This window comes from Thalia democratica, chromosome 1 (assembly GCF_965202585.1).
Source record: "Thalia democratica chromosome 1, ktThaDemo2.hap1.1, whole genome shotgun sequence".
NCBI classification, from domain to species: Eukaryota; Metazoa; Chordata; class Thaliacea; order Salpida; family Salpidae; genus Thalia; species Thalia democratica.
The window spans coordinates 45,068,198-45,085,547 of record NC_139165.1 but is presented as its reverse complement, the minus strand read 5'-3'; the positions used below and the strand labels follow the sequence as shown (position 1 = coordinate 45,085,547).

Below are 17,350 nucleotides of genomic sequence, written 5' to 3'. Positions count from 1 at the left end.
TAAATTAAAATTAGTTTAATTTAAAACAATCAAGTTATTATTTTAGAAGTTTAAAGCAAACTTAAGTAGTTGATTACTAAATTATTTAATTTTGCTTAAGTTATTAAAAATACCTTGAAGATTTAATCTCTATAGGTTGATTTATTAAGAATTCCCTCTTTTTCACTTGAGTTATACACTCTCATGACAATAAAACACATTATTTGCAGAAAAATAATACTACTTATCTAAAAATGTCAGACCTAGGTGACACAGATTATTATCAAGAGTTAAAAGATGATTATTTATCTGAAAATGATAATATTTTAGAAGAAGAAAATGAAGAAAGTAATGAGCCAAAAGAGGATCCTGCACAGTCAAAAGATGACTGTTCATCTGAAAAGGAAAATGTTACTGAAGAAGAAATAAATTTTAAGTCAAAAGAAAATCTTGTTGAGACGAAAAATGAAACTGGTGATTCCAAAGAAGAAAGTACCAACATTGTGTCAAAAGAAAAATCAGATGCACAAATTGAATATGAAAAGGCAGATAAGGTTAAGTTTTTTTAATATTTAAGTGTAAGTTAGATTATACCAAAGTATTTAAAGAGTTCTAATTGCAGTCATAAATAAACTTTTTGTATTGATCTAAAGCTGTAAGTTGTTCAAAATTAGTTTGATGCCAAAAAAATAAAAATATATTTAATGATGCTACTTACAGGAGTTGGACGCAATTAAGGCTCGAATAAAGCAAATTGAGGAAGAAGCAGAAAAACTCAGGGCAATTTCAACTGAATCAGAGAAAAATGCGGTTCAAGAGGCTGAAGCCAAAAATGTTTTGATTGAAAGTGAAAGGAAAGAGGCTGACTCGAAATCAGTATTTGTAGGAAATGTTAGTTATTGTTTTGTGTAATTGTAATATGCATCGTGAACACTTTTGTTAAGCTTACAACGCGTACGTTCTAGTTAGATTAGAAAAATTTAAGTTAACCTAATATTATTTCTTTAGAAAATTCTTACTAGTGTTTAGTTTGTTGTAAATTTTAAATTAAGTAATGTTTACATATATAGTAATATAGTAATACCTTTAAAACCATGCAAAAACAACTAAAATAGTAAAGTTTAACTTTATTATTATTATCATTTTTTATTATAAATTAAGATTTTGTTGTAGTTTAAGATAAGTTTTCTAGACTTTGCAATTAACAAAAGTTGACAAGTTTATAAGCTTCAAAGAGTTCCAACTCTTTTTTTATATGGATACTATTGAATTAGAAACATGCTATTATTTAAATTAAAATAAATAAATTGGATCATATTTTTACATTTTAATAAAAAAATAAGTTATATAAAAACACAACTGTTATATATTGTTGAAAATGTAAAAGCTAGATTTTATGTTACATTCAGTGTTTTCTTTTTTTAAATACTCTGTGAAAAAAGGTTTAAATTTTACTCAACATCAATAAGAAAGAGTATAAACTGTGTTTCTTAATTTAGGACATAAAACTTTATGTTTAAGTTTAAAAATTATCGTAATGTCCTAAAAGTAATTGTAAAACGTTACTTATTCATTTCTACAACTACAATTCAAAGACTAAATGAAATTTAACATTCTAAGCTTCGTAATCAAACATTATCAAGTGTCCAAAAGTTTTATTTTAATTTAAATAAAACTTAAATTATTTTATTAGCGTTTACAAAACTCAATTATACGTTTATTTGCAAATAATTTATATAGTAAAGTATAATCAGTACTATTTTCAATTATTATTTTTTAGTAGATTGATAGGAAAAAAACAATCAAACTTTAATCTTTGTAAACTTTGTTAAATGTGCAGGTTGACTTCAAAGCAAAAATATCAGATTTAGAAGAGCATTTCAAAGGAACGGGAGCCGTGGTCAGAGTTACTATTCTAACTAACAAGTTCACAGGAAAACCAAAAGGCTTTGCTTACATTGAGTTCGAATCTGCCGAATCGGTAGACACAGCTCTTGCCATGAACGGAACACTTTTCTTTGGTAGGCAGTTACAGGTAAGATGTTTGGTTGTTTATGTAAGAAATTAAGTCTTAATTTGTTTATTTATGTTTGTACTTCCTCTACTTTAAAACAAGTACAGAAAATTAGTTATTTTTTGACAATCTAGTTTTAATTTTTTTTTTATGAAAATATAACTTTTTGATTAAATTTATAGTAAATAAACTTATTTTTATGTTTGATCAATATTCATAAAACTGAAATTTTAAACTATTTACTCATACTTTTTTATTATCACTATAAATTCTTATTAAGTTTTTAAATGATCAAAGTCTAATGTTTAACCTTCAATGATAAATATTTTTCTATTAATCATTTGACTATTGTATTTATGATAAAGTATATATTGTTATAAACTATGTATGCAACTTATTGTTTCAATAAATTTAATAAGTTATTACTAAATTGTTTAAGTATTTTGACACAAGACGTTTTAGTTATCTAAGTTTTTTATAGAAAATAGCTTATTTTAAAATTAAACAAATCAAATTATTTTTGATAAGCTGTAATACATTATTTTGATCTTTTTTCATGAAATATGTATAAAATTCAAGAAACTTAACTTTTAAAAAAAACTACTTTATCAATATGCTATATTTGAGTTACACAACTAAATAAAAATAGCTATTTATTTATAGTAAGTATATTAATTATGAATTAAGAAATTCACCTTTTGTAACAATCAAAAAAATCTTGGTAAAAACCTTAGCTGTGTTAATTTAACATTATCGTTAAATTAAACATTAAAATAAAATGTTTTAAGTTAAAAAATTAACAAATTTTATATGTTTATGAATTTCTTTGATTAAAAAACTGTTCTTTACCAAAGTTAAGTATATTTTAAAGAAAAGTTTAGAAGATAAGTAGAGTTTATGAACTTTTTTTCAGCTTGCTATCTAAAAACAAGTTTGACTAAAATTATCGACGTTATAATTTATAATACAATTTATGTTTAATACATACAAAGTTTATATAAAAAATAATACATTTGCCCTAAAAATTTTGCTTTACTTTTATTTGTTTTGTTTCAATAACTATATGAAGAAAGTTCTTGTACTATTATTTTGATTGGTTAAAAGTTGAAACAGGTATGTCCTAATTTAAATGTTTTAAAATAAATTTAATGGTTTATAAACAGCTGTTCACACTATTCTTAAGCTTGAGATGTTGATAGTACCTGTGCTAAAAAAGTTATTAGTATTAAAACATTTTTAAACATTAGTATATAAAAATTATCCAAAAAAACTTCTATGTTTTGTTTTTTACAAATAGAATACATATTGATAATTAAGTTTATTATTAGCTATTTATATATTATATGTTTTGGTTTTAAGTTTTATTTATTGTAATCTTTAACTAGAAAATAAAACTATTCAATTTTTACTTTATTTCGTACAAATAAAGAAAGTAAAAAAATACCATCTGTATTTTTTTTAAATAACAACTACTAAAATAATGGTTATTTGTTTTATTGCCAGATTTTTATTTCTTATAAATTGACTCATTGATAAAGAAATAAGCTACTTGACAAAATTTAAAACATTTTGATTGCCAACGGTTTTCAAAGATATTACTTTAAAAAAAAAAGTATATTATTGGAATAATAGTTTTGTTTTTAGTTCTTTTTTTCACTTCCAAATTAATAAGTATAGTAGAAAACAAGTCTGTGACAAAATAACAAATTGTACAGGTGACCAAGAAGCGCACTAACGAACCCAGTTTCCATGGTAACGCGAGGGGAGGCAGGGGAAAGTTCAGGGGAGGATACAGGCCCCAGCAAAGGTACAACCCGTACGGAAGGGGAAGGGGTCAGCGCCCAAGAGGAGGCTACCGGGGGAGAGGGAGGTAATAAATATAAATTCAAATATTTTATTTTATTTAAATTAAAATGGCAACCATATTTGTTGTGTGATACAAATAGTGCTCATGCACTAATCCTTGTTTATAATTTCTTTTTTCGTAACAAACAGTCATTTATTATGTTAAACTAGTACTAGAGGAACTGTATAAAATTTTTTCCTTAATTATTTAGTGACAAGAATTTAAAATGCTAAAGGATAGTACATAAAGTAGTAAGTGAAAAGTAGATATTTAGTTAAGTAGTAATTTTTTAAAATAAAAATTTAACATTTAAAAGTAATATAACTATACAATTCAGGGCGTGTTTAGGTATTTTCAAGCTGAGTAGCACTTTTTTTTTCTTTTTATTAACGCTAAATTAGCTTTAAATAAAACATTTTTTTTATGAAGTAAGTGCTTATTATTTAAAGGAATTTGTAAATTATAATGTAGATAAAAGTTTCTCTTTATTAGGTTAATAATAAAACATTTGCAGTGACCATTCTTTTAAATTTTATTACAAAAGTTTTTTTTAAATAAAGGTAAAGAGAAAGTGGTTTTAATTTCTCTAACTGATACAGACACTATGACAACTAGCCCTGTAAAAGATTAGCCATTCGTTTCAAAAACTGTAAAAATTGTTTATAGATAAATAAGTGTTAGCTATTAATATATTTTTATTAAATTTTATTAGTAAATCAAACATCCTTTTCTATCGAATTTTAAGACAAGTTTCTTTTTAATTTATTAAAAGTTTTGTTTTAATAACTTCTTTATTCATTTCAAACAATATAAAAAATTCACTTTTGGATTCAAAATAAATTCAGTTGAAAAAAAAATATATCAAAAATTTATATTTCCAAGAATCATCACAGGCATTTTTTTAAATTTATGTTTAATTTTTTTATTATGTATACTTAAATACTTATGAAACTCAAACATAAGACTCAAATGTCTTGTTTTACCTTACTTTTATAACTTATTTTTTAGATTATCTAATGCATTTGTTTATTTTTATAACAAAGAAATGCTTTTGTCTAATTTTCAAGGAGTATAAACAGACTTTGTTTTGGTTTCCATTTCAAATATTATCAACAATTTTAGTAGCTTTAATGCTTTTTTTATAACAGAGGTCGAGGATCTTACCGTGGTAGGTATTGATGTCACTGTGACGTAACAAGAGTTCCATTTCAATCATGTTCTATTCTTCCAAGTACACATTGTGATTTAAAGGAGCAGTTTTAGCGTTTTTCTATTCTTAAGTTTTCTACTAAATTTCATCTTGCCTAAAATCGAGTTCTTCCCTTGCACTTTTAAAATCCGATGTGGTTCTTTTTAATGTTGCTTCTTTTTTCGCAAATACAAAGTTTTCCCAACTGGAAAGAATAGTTTTGTTTAAGATGAAAAATAATAAATTAATTAAGTTATCATCTGTAATTAGAAGTTAGTAAAATTTTAAATTTATCAATCAAATGTGTTAAAGTGATTGAATATTGAGATGAGTATTAATTTTCAAGTCTTGAATACAAAATATTCAATTTAGTGACTGTTTATTTTTAATAAAATAACAAGCAAGCGTTTATGCAATATGCATTACCAAAAGTATCTCGTTTTACGTAAAAATTACGTTTAAAAATGACAATAAAAATTTTTTAATAAAAATAAACCAAACTTAAATAAAAGAATATAATTGTAGAAAAAAAATCCAAAAAACGGTTTGCTTCACTCTATTTTGTCAATCTCTATTGATTTGCATGTTATACTTGGGTATTCATTTTAAATACTGAAGTTTCATTAGTTAGTTGTGTAAATCAACTTTATTCTGCAATGTTACTGTATTAAGATTATATATTGTATAAAATCGTCCGTGTTTCGTTACCGTATATCGGAGCACTACACACACTTGCACAATAATCGTCAGTCTTTGTGCAAACGATTAATTTTTTTTGTTCAAAACTCTTGCAGTAAGGCGAGCAAACGTGCCTTGCGCCTCACCGATCCCACAATTGATTTTGTTTTCGACGATGCGTTTGACGGTGTACGAAGCATTTTACGTTTTCGATATCACTGCAGTTGTTTAAAAACATTACAAGTAGTTAAATTTGTAATTTCCTAAAACATAACATAAATTTATTGTTAAAAAATGCTTATTAATTTAAAATTAACAAATGTAACTTATGAAAATTCTAACTTTAAATGTTCAAGAAACCAGACTATATTCATTAGCATAACAACAAAGAAAAAATAATCCTTTATAAAAACTGAAATTACTACATATAAACAATTAAAGAAAACATCAGCGAAAGTCCAACAGAGCCTAAGCCTGAACTTCATATATGCAGTGAGAGAAGCTCATGTGGTTTTGTTATCAATCTGTTTAGTTAACAGAAACAATTACTACCAACAACTATTTATAATGATGACCAACTAAAGTTTATAGTGTTTAGTCTTTTTTTATATACATAAAATTTTATCTCATTGTCAAAAAATGTGGTGAATTTTATACGTTGTTTTATAGGAATTTTGACAACTTTGTAACATTATGTATCTTAAGGTATTTAAGTTAGAATATAACTTTATATTACCAATTCTGATTACGCACTTTAAGTCTGTGTTTAAAAGTCTTATCAAAGCGGAAGATAACTATATTTGCTAAAGTAAAACTAATGAAAACTCTAAGTAAGGTAAAAACTTTCTTTATATACTCTCATTTAAATCTTCAACACTTTATTGTTTTATGTCTCACCGACAAATTTTGTCGTCTCCGACCTCTTCATAGAAAAAACCTTCGTATAAATTTCATTTAGATGATGAGTGCGGTTCTCTTGGCGCCACGGAAATTTCTACTGTTCGTTCCAAGTAACCGGCCGGGTTGTTTTCTCTGAGTTAGCTTACAGTTTTTATTAATTGAGACTTCGTGCGTCTCACATCACGATGTTCGAAAAGCCTACGGGTTCTGATATCATCTTCTAAAATACTATTTTCATCATTAAGTCGATAGATCATGCCAACATAATAATCACTGCCGTCAACTACGTAAAATTTTAGTACTGTCAAGTCATTACTTTTACTCACATTCCTATTGATTTATATTTTTTCAACAAAAAATATTATATTTAAAATATTACGTTTTAAATAAAAAAGTTTTTTTTATTTAACAAAAAAATCTACAAATTTATTAGTATTCGTTATATTGCCTAAAGTACTTTCAAATTCTTCTTCAGTAGGCAATTAGAACTAATTTTTTTTATTAAATAAAAAAAACTTTTTTTAACTATTTTTTTATTTAAAACGATTTTGATAAAGACAAAGAAATCACGAAGAACAACACACAACCAAGGGAAGATTTGAGACACTTAAAACTAAAATATTCTTACTGTAATTTAAAATATTAAAAATACAAAACTTTATTAAGTAGTCAAATCATCTAAATTTGGCAACCTTTATGAAGAGTATCATATCAATAAAATCTAATTTAATATTTGATAAAGATAATAACATCACCCTACTCACATTTGGTTTCAACTAAGTTTTATTTATGTACTTTTTCACAAATAAAATATTATATAACAAGTAATTTTGATATATGATAAATTTGTTCCCAAAAAACCGATAAAAGTGATTACTAGAAGTTGATAAAAAACTTGTGGCTGATCAACTCGCGTAATGTCTAAAATATGGTTGCATGTCGGGTGGGAAATATCAGTAAATGAAAAGTATATTTGAGAAATCTGTGTAATTTTTTTTTATTTTTCTTCGTATAAAATATTTTTTTATACACTTACATTCAGAAATAAAATCCTGTTTAAATTAAGGCATAGTACAGGGTGGCCACAGGTTTTTAATATATTTCTTTCCGGTTTTCTGTTTGTCTTCTAGGTTTTTGAAAAATATGTTTTCCTCCCTTTTTTTAATAAAAGTTGTATCTAAAGTAGAAAATTTTATTTAGTAGTATAGAATTACTTTAAATATGTTTTATAATAAATAAAGTTTTATAAAATATTTTTTTTGTGTATAATAGTTAATTTTATCGGTCGCACGACTATTCAAACTCGGACAACTCAAATTCTTAAAAAAAAATTGAAAGGGTCACAACTAAAAAAGTAATGTATATTTGTCAAATATAAAAAATACATATGTAGACCCTATTAATATCTAAAGGACGTTTTTTTTATTTTTGCAAAATATTAAATATTTATTGAGATATGGCTTAAGTAAAGTAAAAACATAGTTATTTTTAGTAATTTTAAAATGTCTTCAAAAATATTAAAGATTTTGCAAAAAACAAAAAGTTGCTTGTAGATTTTAATATGATCTACAATTAAATATCATATTTTTTTCAAATTTATATTACTTTTTGAGATATAGTATTTTAGATATTTTTTTTAAAGTTTAAATCGTCGGAATTTGAGTTGTCCTAATTTGAATTGTCATGTAACCGTTTTAATCTAATCTAAATTTCATTGTTTTACACGTAAAAATAGTTCAAAGTTCTTAGTTTTTATGTTTTTTAATTGATTTTTATGATCAAAATGCAAGGTTTTTTCAGTATTTTAAATTATATAGCTAATCTGATACTAAAATCTCAAGAAATCATAATAAATATTATTCAATTTTTCATTTTCATTCCGCAGGCCGTACGTTGCCCACCCCTACACCGTATAACATGTATTGTTTGTGGAACGACAAAAAAAGCGCTCAAAGTATTCGGTCTTAAGACCTGGTGTACGAAGAACCTTTCGGTTATCGAGTCGCATACCACTTGGATACCTTTTAACGTCTTTTCCAGGACTTGTGTTAACTACAAGTCCTGCATAGGTATTAACTTTAAACATTTTTTTCAAACTTAATATGCTTTCAAAGTATTGAACAACAATTTTAAATAATTTAAAGACACATTTTTATTTAGGTTTGAAGTTAAAAGTAAATAGTAATTTTCAAAGAGTAAACACATAAAAGTAATTTAAAACAAAAAATATTAAACAGTACAAAGTTTTAGCCCTACATGTGGTTATTATATCGAGCAAACAGTATACATAATAAACTAAAATTTAATACAGAAAAAGTATTTTTAACATGAGAGTTTACGCAATAAAAAACTTAACAGTTTATGCTATTCTATAAAAAACAATATTTGTTGTAAACCCTGTCTTACTGTAAACTACTTATGATAGCCACTATTGATTGTGATAAAAAATACAAGGTTCTATCTTTTAATTTCATATAAAGAATTCAACCATGGTAATTGGGCTTTAACTACAATAGAGACTTTAATAAATTACGCATTTTAAGAGCCACGTTACCGCGTGAGGTACGCATAAAAACTCGAAAATGAGTATAACAAAATCTAAAAATCAAAATTTTTTATTTTAAATGAAAAATATTAAACAAAATAAAACATGATCTTAATTTATTAATAAGAATAAATATTTTCTTTTCAAATATGTCAATCCATCATGAATTAAGTTAGACAGTACTTTTTATAAACCTAAGTAGATATTGACTATTTTTTGGTGTTAAAAACAAAAATGTTGTCAAAAACTGTAAAGTACGCTTTTTCAGGTTTTAAGGTATACGATTCAATAACTGAACTTGTTTTGTGCACCAGTTCCATATACTATTATTTAAGTTTTGTTATTTTGAGTGACTTTTTTTTTGTTCAATAAATGAACAAAAACTACCTAATTAATTTCCCTACTATACTTTAAAAATAAATTAATACATAGAATAATAAAAGATTGTTATAAATCATGTAATTAGTTTCAAATACGACCAACTTTGTAGTATGTATTACTAAAAATAAAGACGTCCATGTACTTTTTCTATATTGACTTTAGTTTTATTAGTAGTAATTTGAAGTAGCTTAAAGGGAAAAATCAAACTATAAAAAAGCAAACTAATACTTTTTAATAAGTATCTAAGAAAACATAGTATTTAAAATTAATTATTTTTGTTCACTAAACTAGAAATAATTTAATAAACTCCATATACATAAAATTAATATTTAGATTCTTCATACATATAATCTAAAAACTATAACGGTGCATTTTTTTTAACTGCTTCTATTGTAAATAATGTTTACATCTTAAGCTGTTACTTCAAGCTTTCTTAGCTACAAATGATTTTATTAAATTAATTTTGGTAAAATACAACTTCGTTTTGAGTAACTCTGATAGAAGTACCTAATTAGTTCGAATTAATATATAGTTAATAACATTTTTTTATAAAAAAATTTGAAACTAAAGCAAGTATCATTCTGCAGTGTATTTTTATTTATGTAGTAAGTGCTGAAAATAAAGTACCTACTAATCATGCTTAAAAGCTTAAGATACGTAAAATAAAAAAACTTTATTTATAAAAAATACAAATTTAGCAAAGAAAATCATTAAAATTGTCACAAAATTGTCAAAATATTCAAGGTAACTTGACAAAAATTGAAACAGGTACAAATTGGCCGGTAAATTATTTAATTGTGTATAAAGTTTTCTGTGAATTTTTTAGTAAAAGAACATATTCCAGGAGTGTTAAACCCGGCATAATGACTATTATCTACTTAGTATTTTTATAATTTTTCCTTCACCAAAACATTTAAGTAGTCTAATCTTTGGTTTCCTAAAATTTAGTAAAAAAAAAAAGTTGACTTAGTAACTGTCAATTAAGTTAAATTTAATAAATGAAAAGTGTTTATAATGATGACTAACTAAGTTTTATAAAGTTTAGTCTTAATTTAAATGCATAAACAAATTATGTTTTTTCATAAAATAAACTAAAAAGATTTTTTTTTATTCCTTCCTCTATTTCTACTAACTGTACTTTAAATGCATACTTATTTTTTTCAGGGCTTATTTATAAAATCTGATCGGAGTGTTCCAGAGTTGTTTTTTTTACATTGCATATGAAATACTATAACATCCTTCTCTATTTATTTCGTTATTACTTTTAAGTAGTTTTAAATACTTTTAATTAGTTTTGTAATCGCAAGTATGAGAGAAGAACTTATTTGAGCATGTCAGTATTTATTATACCGTGTTATATCGTTAAGACCTATACTAAAATTGTATCAATATCCTCAAAAATTTTAGATAAATGATACTATTGTTTATTACTACAATTGTAACTAATAATAAAAAATTTCTAACCACTAAGCAAATGAAAACTTTTCCTGTGTTTGTAGAATGTATTCAGTTTTTTTTAGTTTTTTTTTAGTTTTAGACTATTTTTAGTGCAGAGACACCTTGTAAAAAAACAGCATACAAATTATTTATTTAAATAGTAAGAAGTCAGCCTGAGTAATTGAAAACTAATCTGAGTTACATCAAATTAGTTTGAGTCGGTCTAAGTCTTAAAGAAAATATAAGAAAAATCAGTTTTACACCAAAAGCTTTTACTACTTGCTTTTTTATTTACTACTGATTTTAATGAATAGCTTATGCTGAAATACAATTTCATTAAAAAAATATTTTGGGTGAAAGAACCTAATTAGTTACAATTAATTTAAATAATATATTTATATGAAAAAATATTAATCAAAATAATAAAGACTAAATTTATTACCATAATAACAAAAGAATAACAAATATATTCCTTTATAAAATCAAAATGTTTTACAAATTTTGTTTTACACACAATTTTTCGTTTTTAGAGTTTAAATTTTAACTGTAAAGTATTTTTATTTAATTAATTAGTAGCTCATTATAATTTTTAGCTCATTATAATTTTGATTAATTTGGGTATGCAACTCGATGACCGAGAGGTCTTTTTGCGTATCCAGGTCCTTGAACCAAAAAAATTTGAGCAATTTTTGTTTTTGTTCAATAAATCACTTTTCATACACAACTACTTGTAAAAACTATTTATAGTAACTAAGAAAATTTTGTATGTTTTATTAGTGATATACCGGATCAACAAATTAGGATTGAAAAAATTGAAAAAAATATCCGGGTCCAAGCAGAAAATTGTCGGTTCAAATCCGGATCCAGAACTTTGATCCGATGGATCACTGCTTTAAACTTTTGTACTTTAGACTTAGTTAGCGTTAAGTATTTAAATACACCAAGTTCTTTTTGCATATAAGAATAAATTTACTTAGTAAATTTAAAAGACTAGGTTTATATAATTCCGTCACAAATATATTTTCATTAAAGTTTGTAAACTATATATATAGCTTTGAAATCAAACTATGAAACTATTTATAAACACATAAAAAATGGCTTTTTAAGAGTAGAAATAAACTAATTTTAATAGTTTAAAAAGCAACATACAGGCATAGATCCGAAAAAAATTATATACAATATACTTAAAACAAAAACATTCTAGCGTTTCTTTGATAAATGTAAACTTTGTTATATTTTGTAAACTAAAGCAAAAAGAAAGACTTTTAGTCCGACGTAAGTAACGTTTTCAATCAGCGGGCTAAACTTTTTAGAAAAAAGTTAAAAAGTATATAAAACTCAACCAAATCATACTTCATAGGTTAAACTAATCACAGACCCTAAAATACCAGGTGTAAGCTTCAAACCTCGAATTATTTTTTCCTCATCATATGGATCTCAAAATAATTAGTGTATATTTTTAAAATTTTACTTGCTCGCGGTTCAAGCTTAAAAGACAGTTTTAAACTTTTAAAGCTTTAAATTTCGCAAGTCTTAATTGACTATCCCTGCTCTTAGTACAATATCTTTAATTAATTTTATTAAATTACAGTAAACTGTAAATATTTGATAAAAATTATCAATGGAAATGTACTTAACAGTTTTTAAATGTATTGACTACTGCTTTTTTTTTTGTTATTTGTTTTAATTTAAAAAGCTTAATGAACAACTAGAAGCTACTTTTTCTTTAAGTCAAGCTTTAAGTATCGCTTAATTTTTTATAATAAGCATTTTTTTTATTTGAGATATTTTTTATTTTACTATTTATAACGTATACTTTAATGTCTAACATAAAGTTTACTCGCTTTATTTAACTTGAATTAATGTTAGCTCTTTAAAAGTTAAGTAATCTTCATTTTAAAGTTTAGTTAGACTACTTTCAAGCAGTTAAAATATATTTATTTTTAAACAGATTTATATCAATTTGAAAAACTGTTAAAATTTCTAACTGCCATTTTTTTGTTTAAGGTATAAAATAGGTAGATTAAAAACAAAAAGGTTTTACAAATTGTTATAAAGTAAAAAAAAACTTGTATAAATTGTAAAGTAAAAAGATAAACACTACAATCTTTTCTGATCCAAATAAGCAAAATACATGCTAATAAAGAGTAAGTAAAACATAAGTCTTTAGATTTTTGTTTACAGCTTTTGTAACTTCTATACAACTTGAAAGATTTTTAGATTTTTGTAAACCTACATAACTCCAATTTGTTAACATACTAATAATAGGTATTTGTTTTTGCTTTGTGGTCAATTTATGTTTTTAAGGGTTTATTTTAAAAAATCAGACGTTTTGTTTTTATACAAACATTAGTTTTAGTCTTTTTTAATTATTGAATCTGGCCAAATCTCAGCTAGTCATTGGCCGTGTTCGGATTCTTTTTTTTAATTTAGATTCCGGCAGAATCCAGATCTTATTTTTTTTAACTAGGATCTTAAATCCGGCAGATCACATAATTTAGTCACTATATAAATATACAAAAAAGTTATTTTTTTATTAAAATAAAGTAAAACATAAATTTTAAAAATTATTTTCTTAAAATTAAATTAATTTTTTATTTTTATTCCTTGTAGTATTCCTAATAACTGCACTTTACCTGCAATTTTTTTCCGGGTTGTTTTATACAAACTAGTTGGAGTGTTCCAGACTAGTTTTTTTGGGTTATTGCATATACTAAGTCATTTAATTAATAAACTACTTTGAAAAAAAATTATTTACCTTTTTTAAACTTACGATGACTATACATTTAAAAGCTACGGTTAGTATTGCTTTTTTCTTAATTTTTTTCTGTTTTAAAGGTCGGTAGCCTTTTTTAAGTCGTGGGCTGCACTGTGTAGAAAAATGTCTTCCACAGACCGCAACTAATTGAATTAAATACTGTGATCATTATAAAAGCACTATTTTTAACCAAGAATGTGATAATTTCAACGATAATAAATAATTGATAATTACTAGTTATTAAATTCTAGAGCCTAATTTCAAGTTTTTACCATAAAAATAATTTTTATTATTTTAAAAAATATGCCAGATACTATTTTTAAAATTTGTTTGTAAACTGCTTGAGAACTTATAAAAAAGGGCTTCTGATCACTTTTATCATAGGACTTTTTTCATAGTGATAGTAAATATAACTATCATTGTTTAAAAGTGTGGTAAATTATGTTCGAAACATAAAATCTTTGATTTGAAAAGATTTAATTTAGTTTTGAAGTAAACTTATACAGCTGTAACTTTATAAATACAATAATATGTTATAAAATTATATAAAAAGTGATACTAGTTCATATATTTAAAAAAAAATTGAAGTTCAATTAAGTTTAAAAAATACTTCTTGCTTATAAAACTTTTCAATAAACTCAAATTTTCGTTGTCAGTTCGTATAGTATTAACTTAAGTATATAGATGTACTAAAATAATGTATTTACACTAAATTTTATTATTTAACGAAAACACACAAGTTAAAATTTTGCAAAACTGAAATTTATTTTTAAGAAAAACGTTTTCCAAGCCTTTTACAACATTTTTTCTTCCATCCTTGTAAATAGTTCTCGTGTTAAATATGTTATTAATCTAAGTTCATTATTTTAAAACTTTGCAAGTCTTTGTAGTTGTTATGCTAAATTAGTACTTAAAAAGTTATATATATACAATTTTAAGAAAAAAGTTGTTTTGTGTATGATGATAATTTGTAAAACCCCTATCATTTTTAAGAAAAAAATCAAACAGAGTTTTAATTAAAATATTAACAAAAGAAATAAAAGTACATGTTGTTCAAACAAATAAACTGAGTTGTCATCAAAAAATTGTGTTTAGTTGCAAGCATATTTTACTTTGTATTAATGTACAAACGTAAATTATATATGGATGTACTTAAAATGTTTCACATATTAATGATTTTCATAAGTTGTAAACAAAAATTAATTTTGTTTTGCTCATTGTTTTTGTAAAGGAAAAACGAAGGCTTACAATTACAGAGTATAAATACTATGTCAGAACTTTGTAAGTCTAACACTGTTCTAAGTTATTGTAGATTTACGACGCTTCTTTTCAATTTTCTTGAATGTAATAGATAATAAAAGAACATTATTAGTTTTATTGACATACTATATTTAAAACTATTTGTATTATTATCATTTTTATTTTAGATAATGTTAAGTTGTTGTAAAACTAGAACAGTTTTAATTAATTATATTACACTTATGTATACATTTCTACAGCTTTATTGTGTAAGTAGCTCTTTAAAAATATATCTGAGTACTAGCGCAAAATATTGTTGTCTTTTGAGGATTTTTTCACTACTTACTATAGCGAACGTACTAAAGAAGCTGAGGTGTGAAAAAAAAAGAAGTAAAATTTAAATTTTTGTTTGAAAATATTCCTGCACTTTGGCATTGAAATGCTTGTTAAGAATTTACTGACACTTTGGACACACAGACTATCAATGACAACTTAAATTACATGATTTGTAGTGACGAAGTGAAGACTGAGTTTGAAATTTACCTAACTATCTCGAATCTTGTAAAGAATCCTTTCGACATAAGTGAATTCGATTACGAAGAATATAGTTCTGTATTATTAAAAAATTAAAATTTTCAAAAACCAGTGCATTCGGAATAAAAAAAACTTTTCGAAGAACAAAATATGTTTGTAAAATATGTTATTGAAACATAATATTTAATAAATATACTTAACACTTAGGCAAAGAGCTTTTTCGTACTTAATAAAAGTAATGTTATCAATCAAAAGTAACAAATGATATAAATTATTATTGAAAAAACATATAAATTTGTTAGAACTATGTGCTTGCTAAGAGAAATTAGAGCTTTAGTTAGTACTTAAATTAAAATTTAACATTTAATTTACTTAATCTTGCTTTCAACTTTTTTGTTTACTGAGCAATAAATGGGCAGGCAAACTGGCCTAAGCTACTTTAAAAACCTTCTTTTTGGGAAAAAGAATTACAAATAAACTCTTTATTTATTAAATGCACATAACTAGATTTTATGTCAGTATATAACAGTTTTAGTTTAAATCTATACTTTTTATATTATTTACTACAACTATTTTAAATAACTAATGCCCGCGAAAGACTTTTTTCTATGTAATGCAGTCAGCAAGCAGCTTCTTTCAGGAAAATTGGCTCACGATTTTTAAAAGGCTGCCGACCCCTGGAATAATGTTAAAATATTTACATAAACGAAATTAACAAAAAAAACATTGTGTCTTAAGTTATTACATCATAAATAATGGTTCATTAGATCTTAAAATTGTTGTACAATTTGAACTTTTTTCATTAAATGTGTTTCAAATATATAAATTGTAAAATGAGAAAAACGATTAGAAAAATAATTTATTTAGTTATACTAGTTCTACTGTTAAAAACGTTTTTCATGAGACTAGGAGAAGAAAGAACTGTTGTATCTGCGCGCTACAATAACAAGTTATTTTTATGCACGTTTATTAACTTCAAAGTTACTTAGTTTTTCTTTTAATTTGGATACTCTATAGTCTATATCATCAACTTAAAGTATAAAAATTGCCATATGTAAAGTTTATTATAACGTTGTTAAGTTATTAAATACTAAAATTGTAACTAACCTGATATATACAACTTGCTATTAAAAATTACAGTTGGAGAACGTCAGAAAAAAGTTTTCCTTTTCATAAAAGTTCAACCTCCTTGGTAAGATACAAAAAATTATTTTACCTCACTGTGATTCATATCCTTTCAAGTAACAAAGTTTTATGTAATAAAATACAGATTAATTTTATCTCCTCTATAAGTTATAATTGTGCAATACCTCTTCTGGGTATATGCAGTACAATTAACTTAAATTCTTACAGCTGTAGTTTTAATTTAGCTAACTTGTAAAAAATATTAACTAATAAATAATTTTTTTTTTCCTAGATTCTAATTCTTAACAAAAAATATTTATTCAGAAAACAAAACATTTGATAGAACTGTTGAGTTACAGACAAGCTAATGAAAGAAAAAAATTTCAAACGAGTTGTTTAGAAACATTATCGGGAAATAATGCTCCTGTAAAAGACAAGTTGCCTGCGAAAAATTCGTACTTTAATGTAAGTTATAAATAAACAGTACGAATGTTACAAAGTTAGACAGTTGAAAAAATAACTCTATGTTGTCATATGCAGTTACAGTCGATAAAATAAATCGTAATAAATAGTCTGTTACTTATGTTATTCAAGTATATCATTTTATCTACTGTAAAGCGCAAACAATTTCCGTTAAAAGTCACAGATTGAAGAAAAAAAATTGGAAAATTTCAAAACAAAACTTATTTCAAAAACATCGCACTGTGAAAATTTTTTCAAGTGGA

General features: G+C 24.5%; 1 protein-coding gene across 1 annotated transcript; it reads left to right on the top strand.

Moving 5' to 3' along the window:
• Positions 1–233: 233 nt before the first annotated feature.
• Positions 234–3,867, top strand: LOC145836430 (embryonic polyadenylate-binding protein 2-B-like). The gene is made up of 4 exons (XM_082944232.1): positions 234–533; positions 700–870; positions 1,820–2,014; positions 3,709–3,867. Exons 1-4 carry the CDS (start codon positions 234–236, stop codon positions 3,865–3,867), a joined length of 825 nt encoding a protein of 274 aa, XP_082800358.1.
• The last annotated feature ends 13,483 nt before the right edge of the window (positions 3,868–17,350 follow it).

Bases quoted from the DNA above. Each gene is read 5' to 3' on its own strand.
- LOC145836430 (XM_082944232.1), top strand. From the start codon at position 234: ATGTCAGACCTAGGTGACACAGATTATTATCAAGAGTTAAAAGATGAT. The intron at 534-699 runs GTTAAGTTTTTT...TGCTACTTACAG, and splicing joins AATATGAAAAGGCAGATAAG to GAGTTGGACGCAATTAAGGC. The intron at 2,015-3,708 runs GTAAGATGTTTG...CAAATTGTACAG, and splicing joins TCTTTGGTAGGCAGTTACAG to GTGACCAAGAAGCGCACTAA.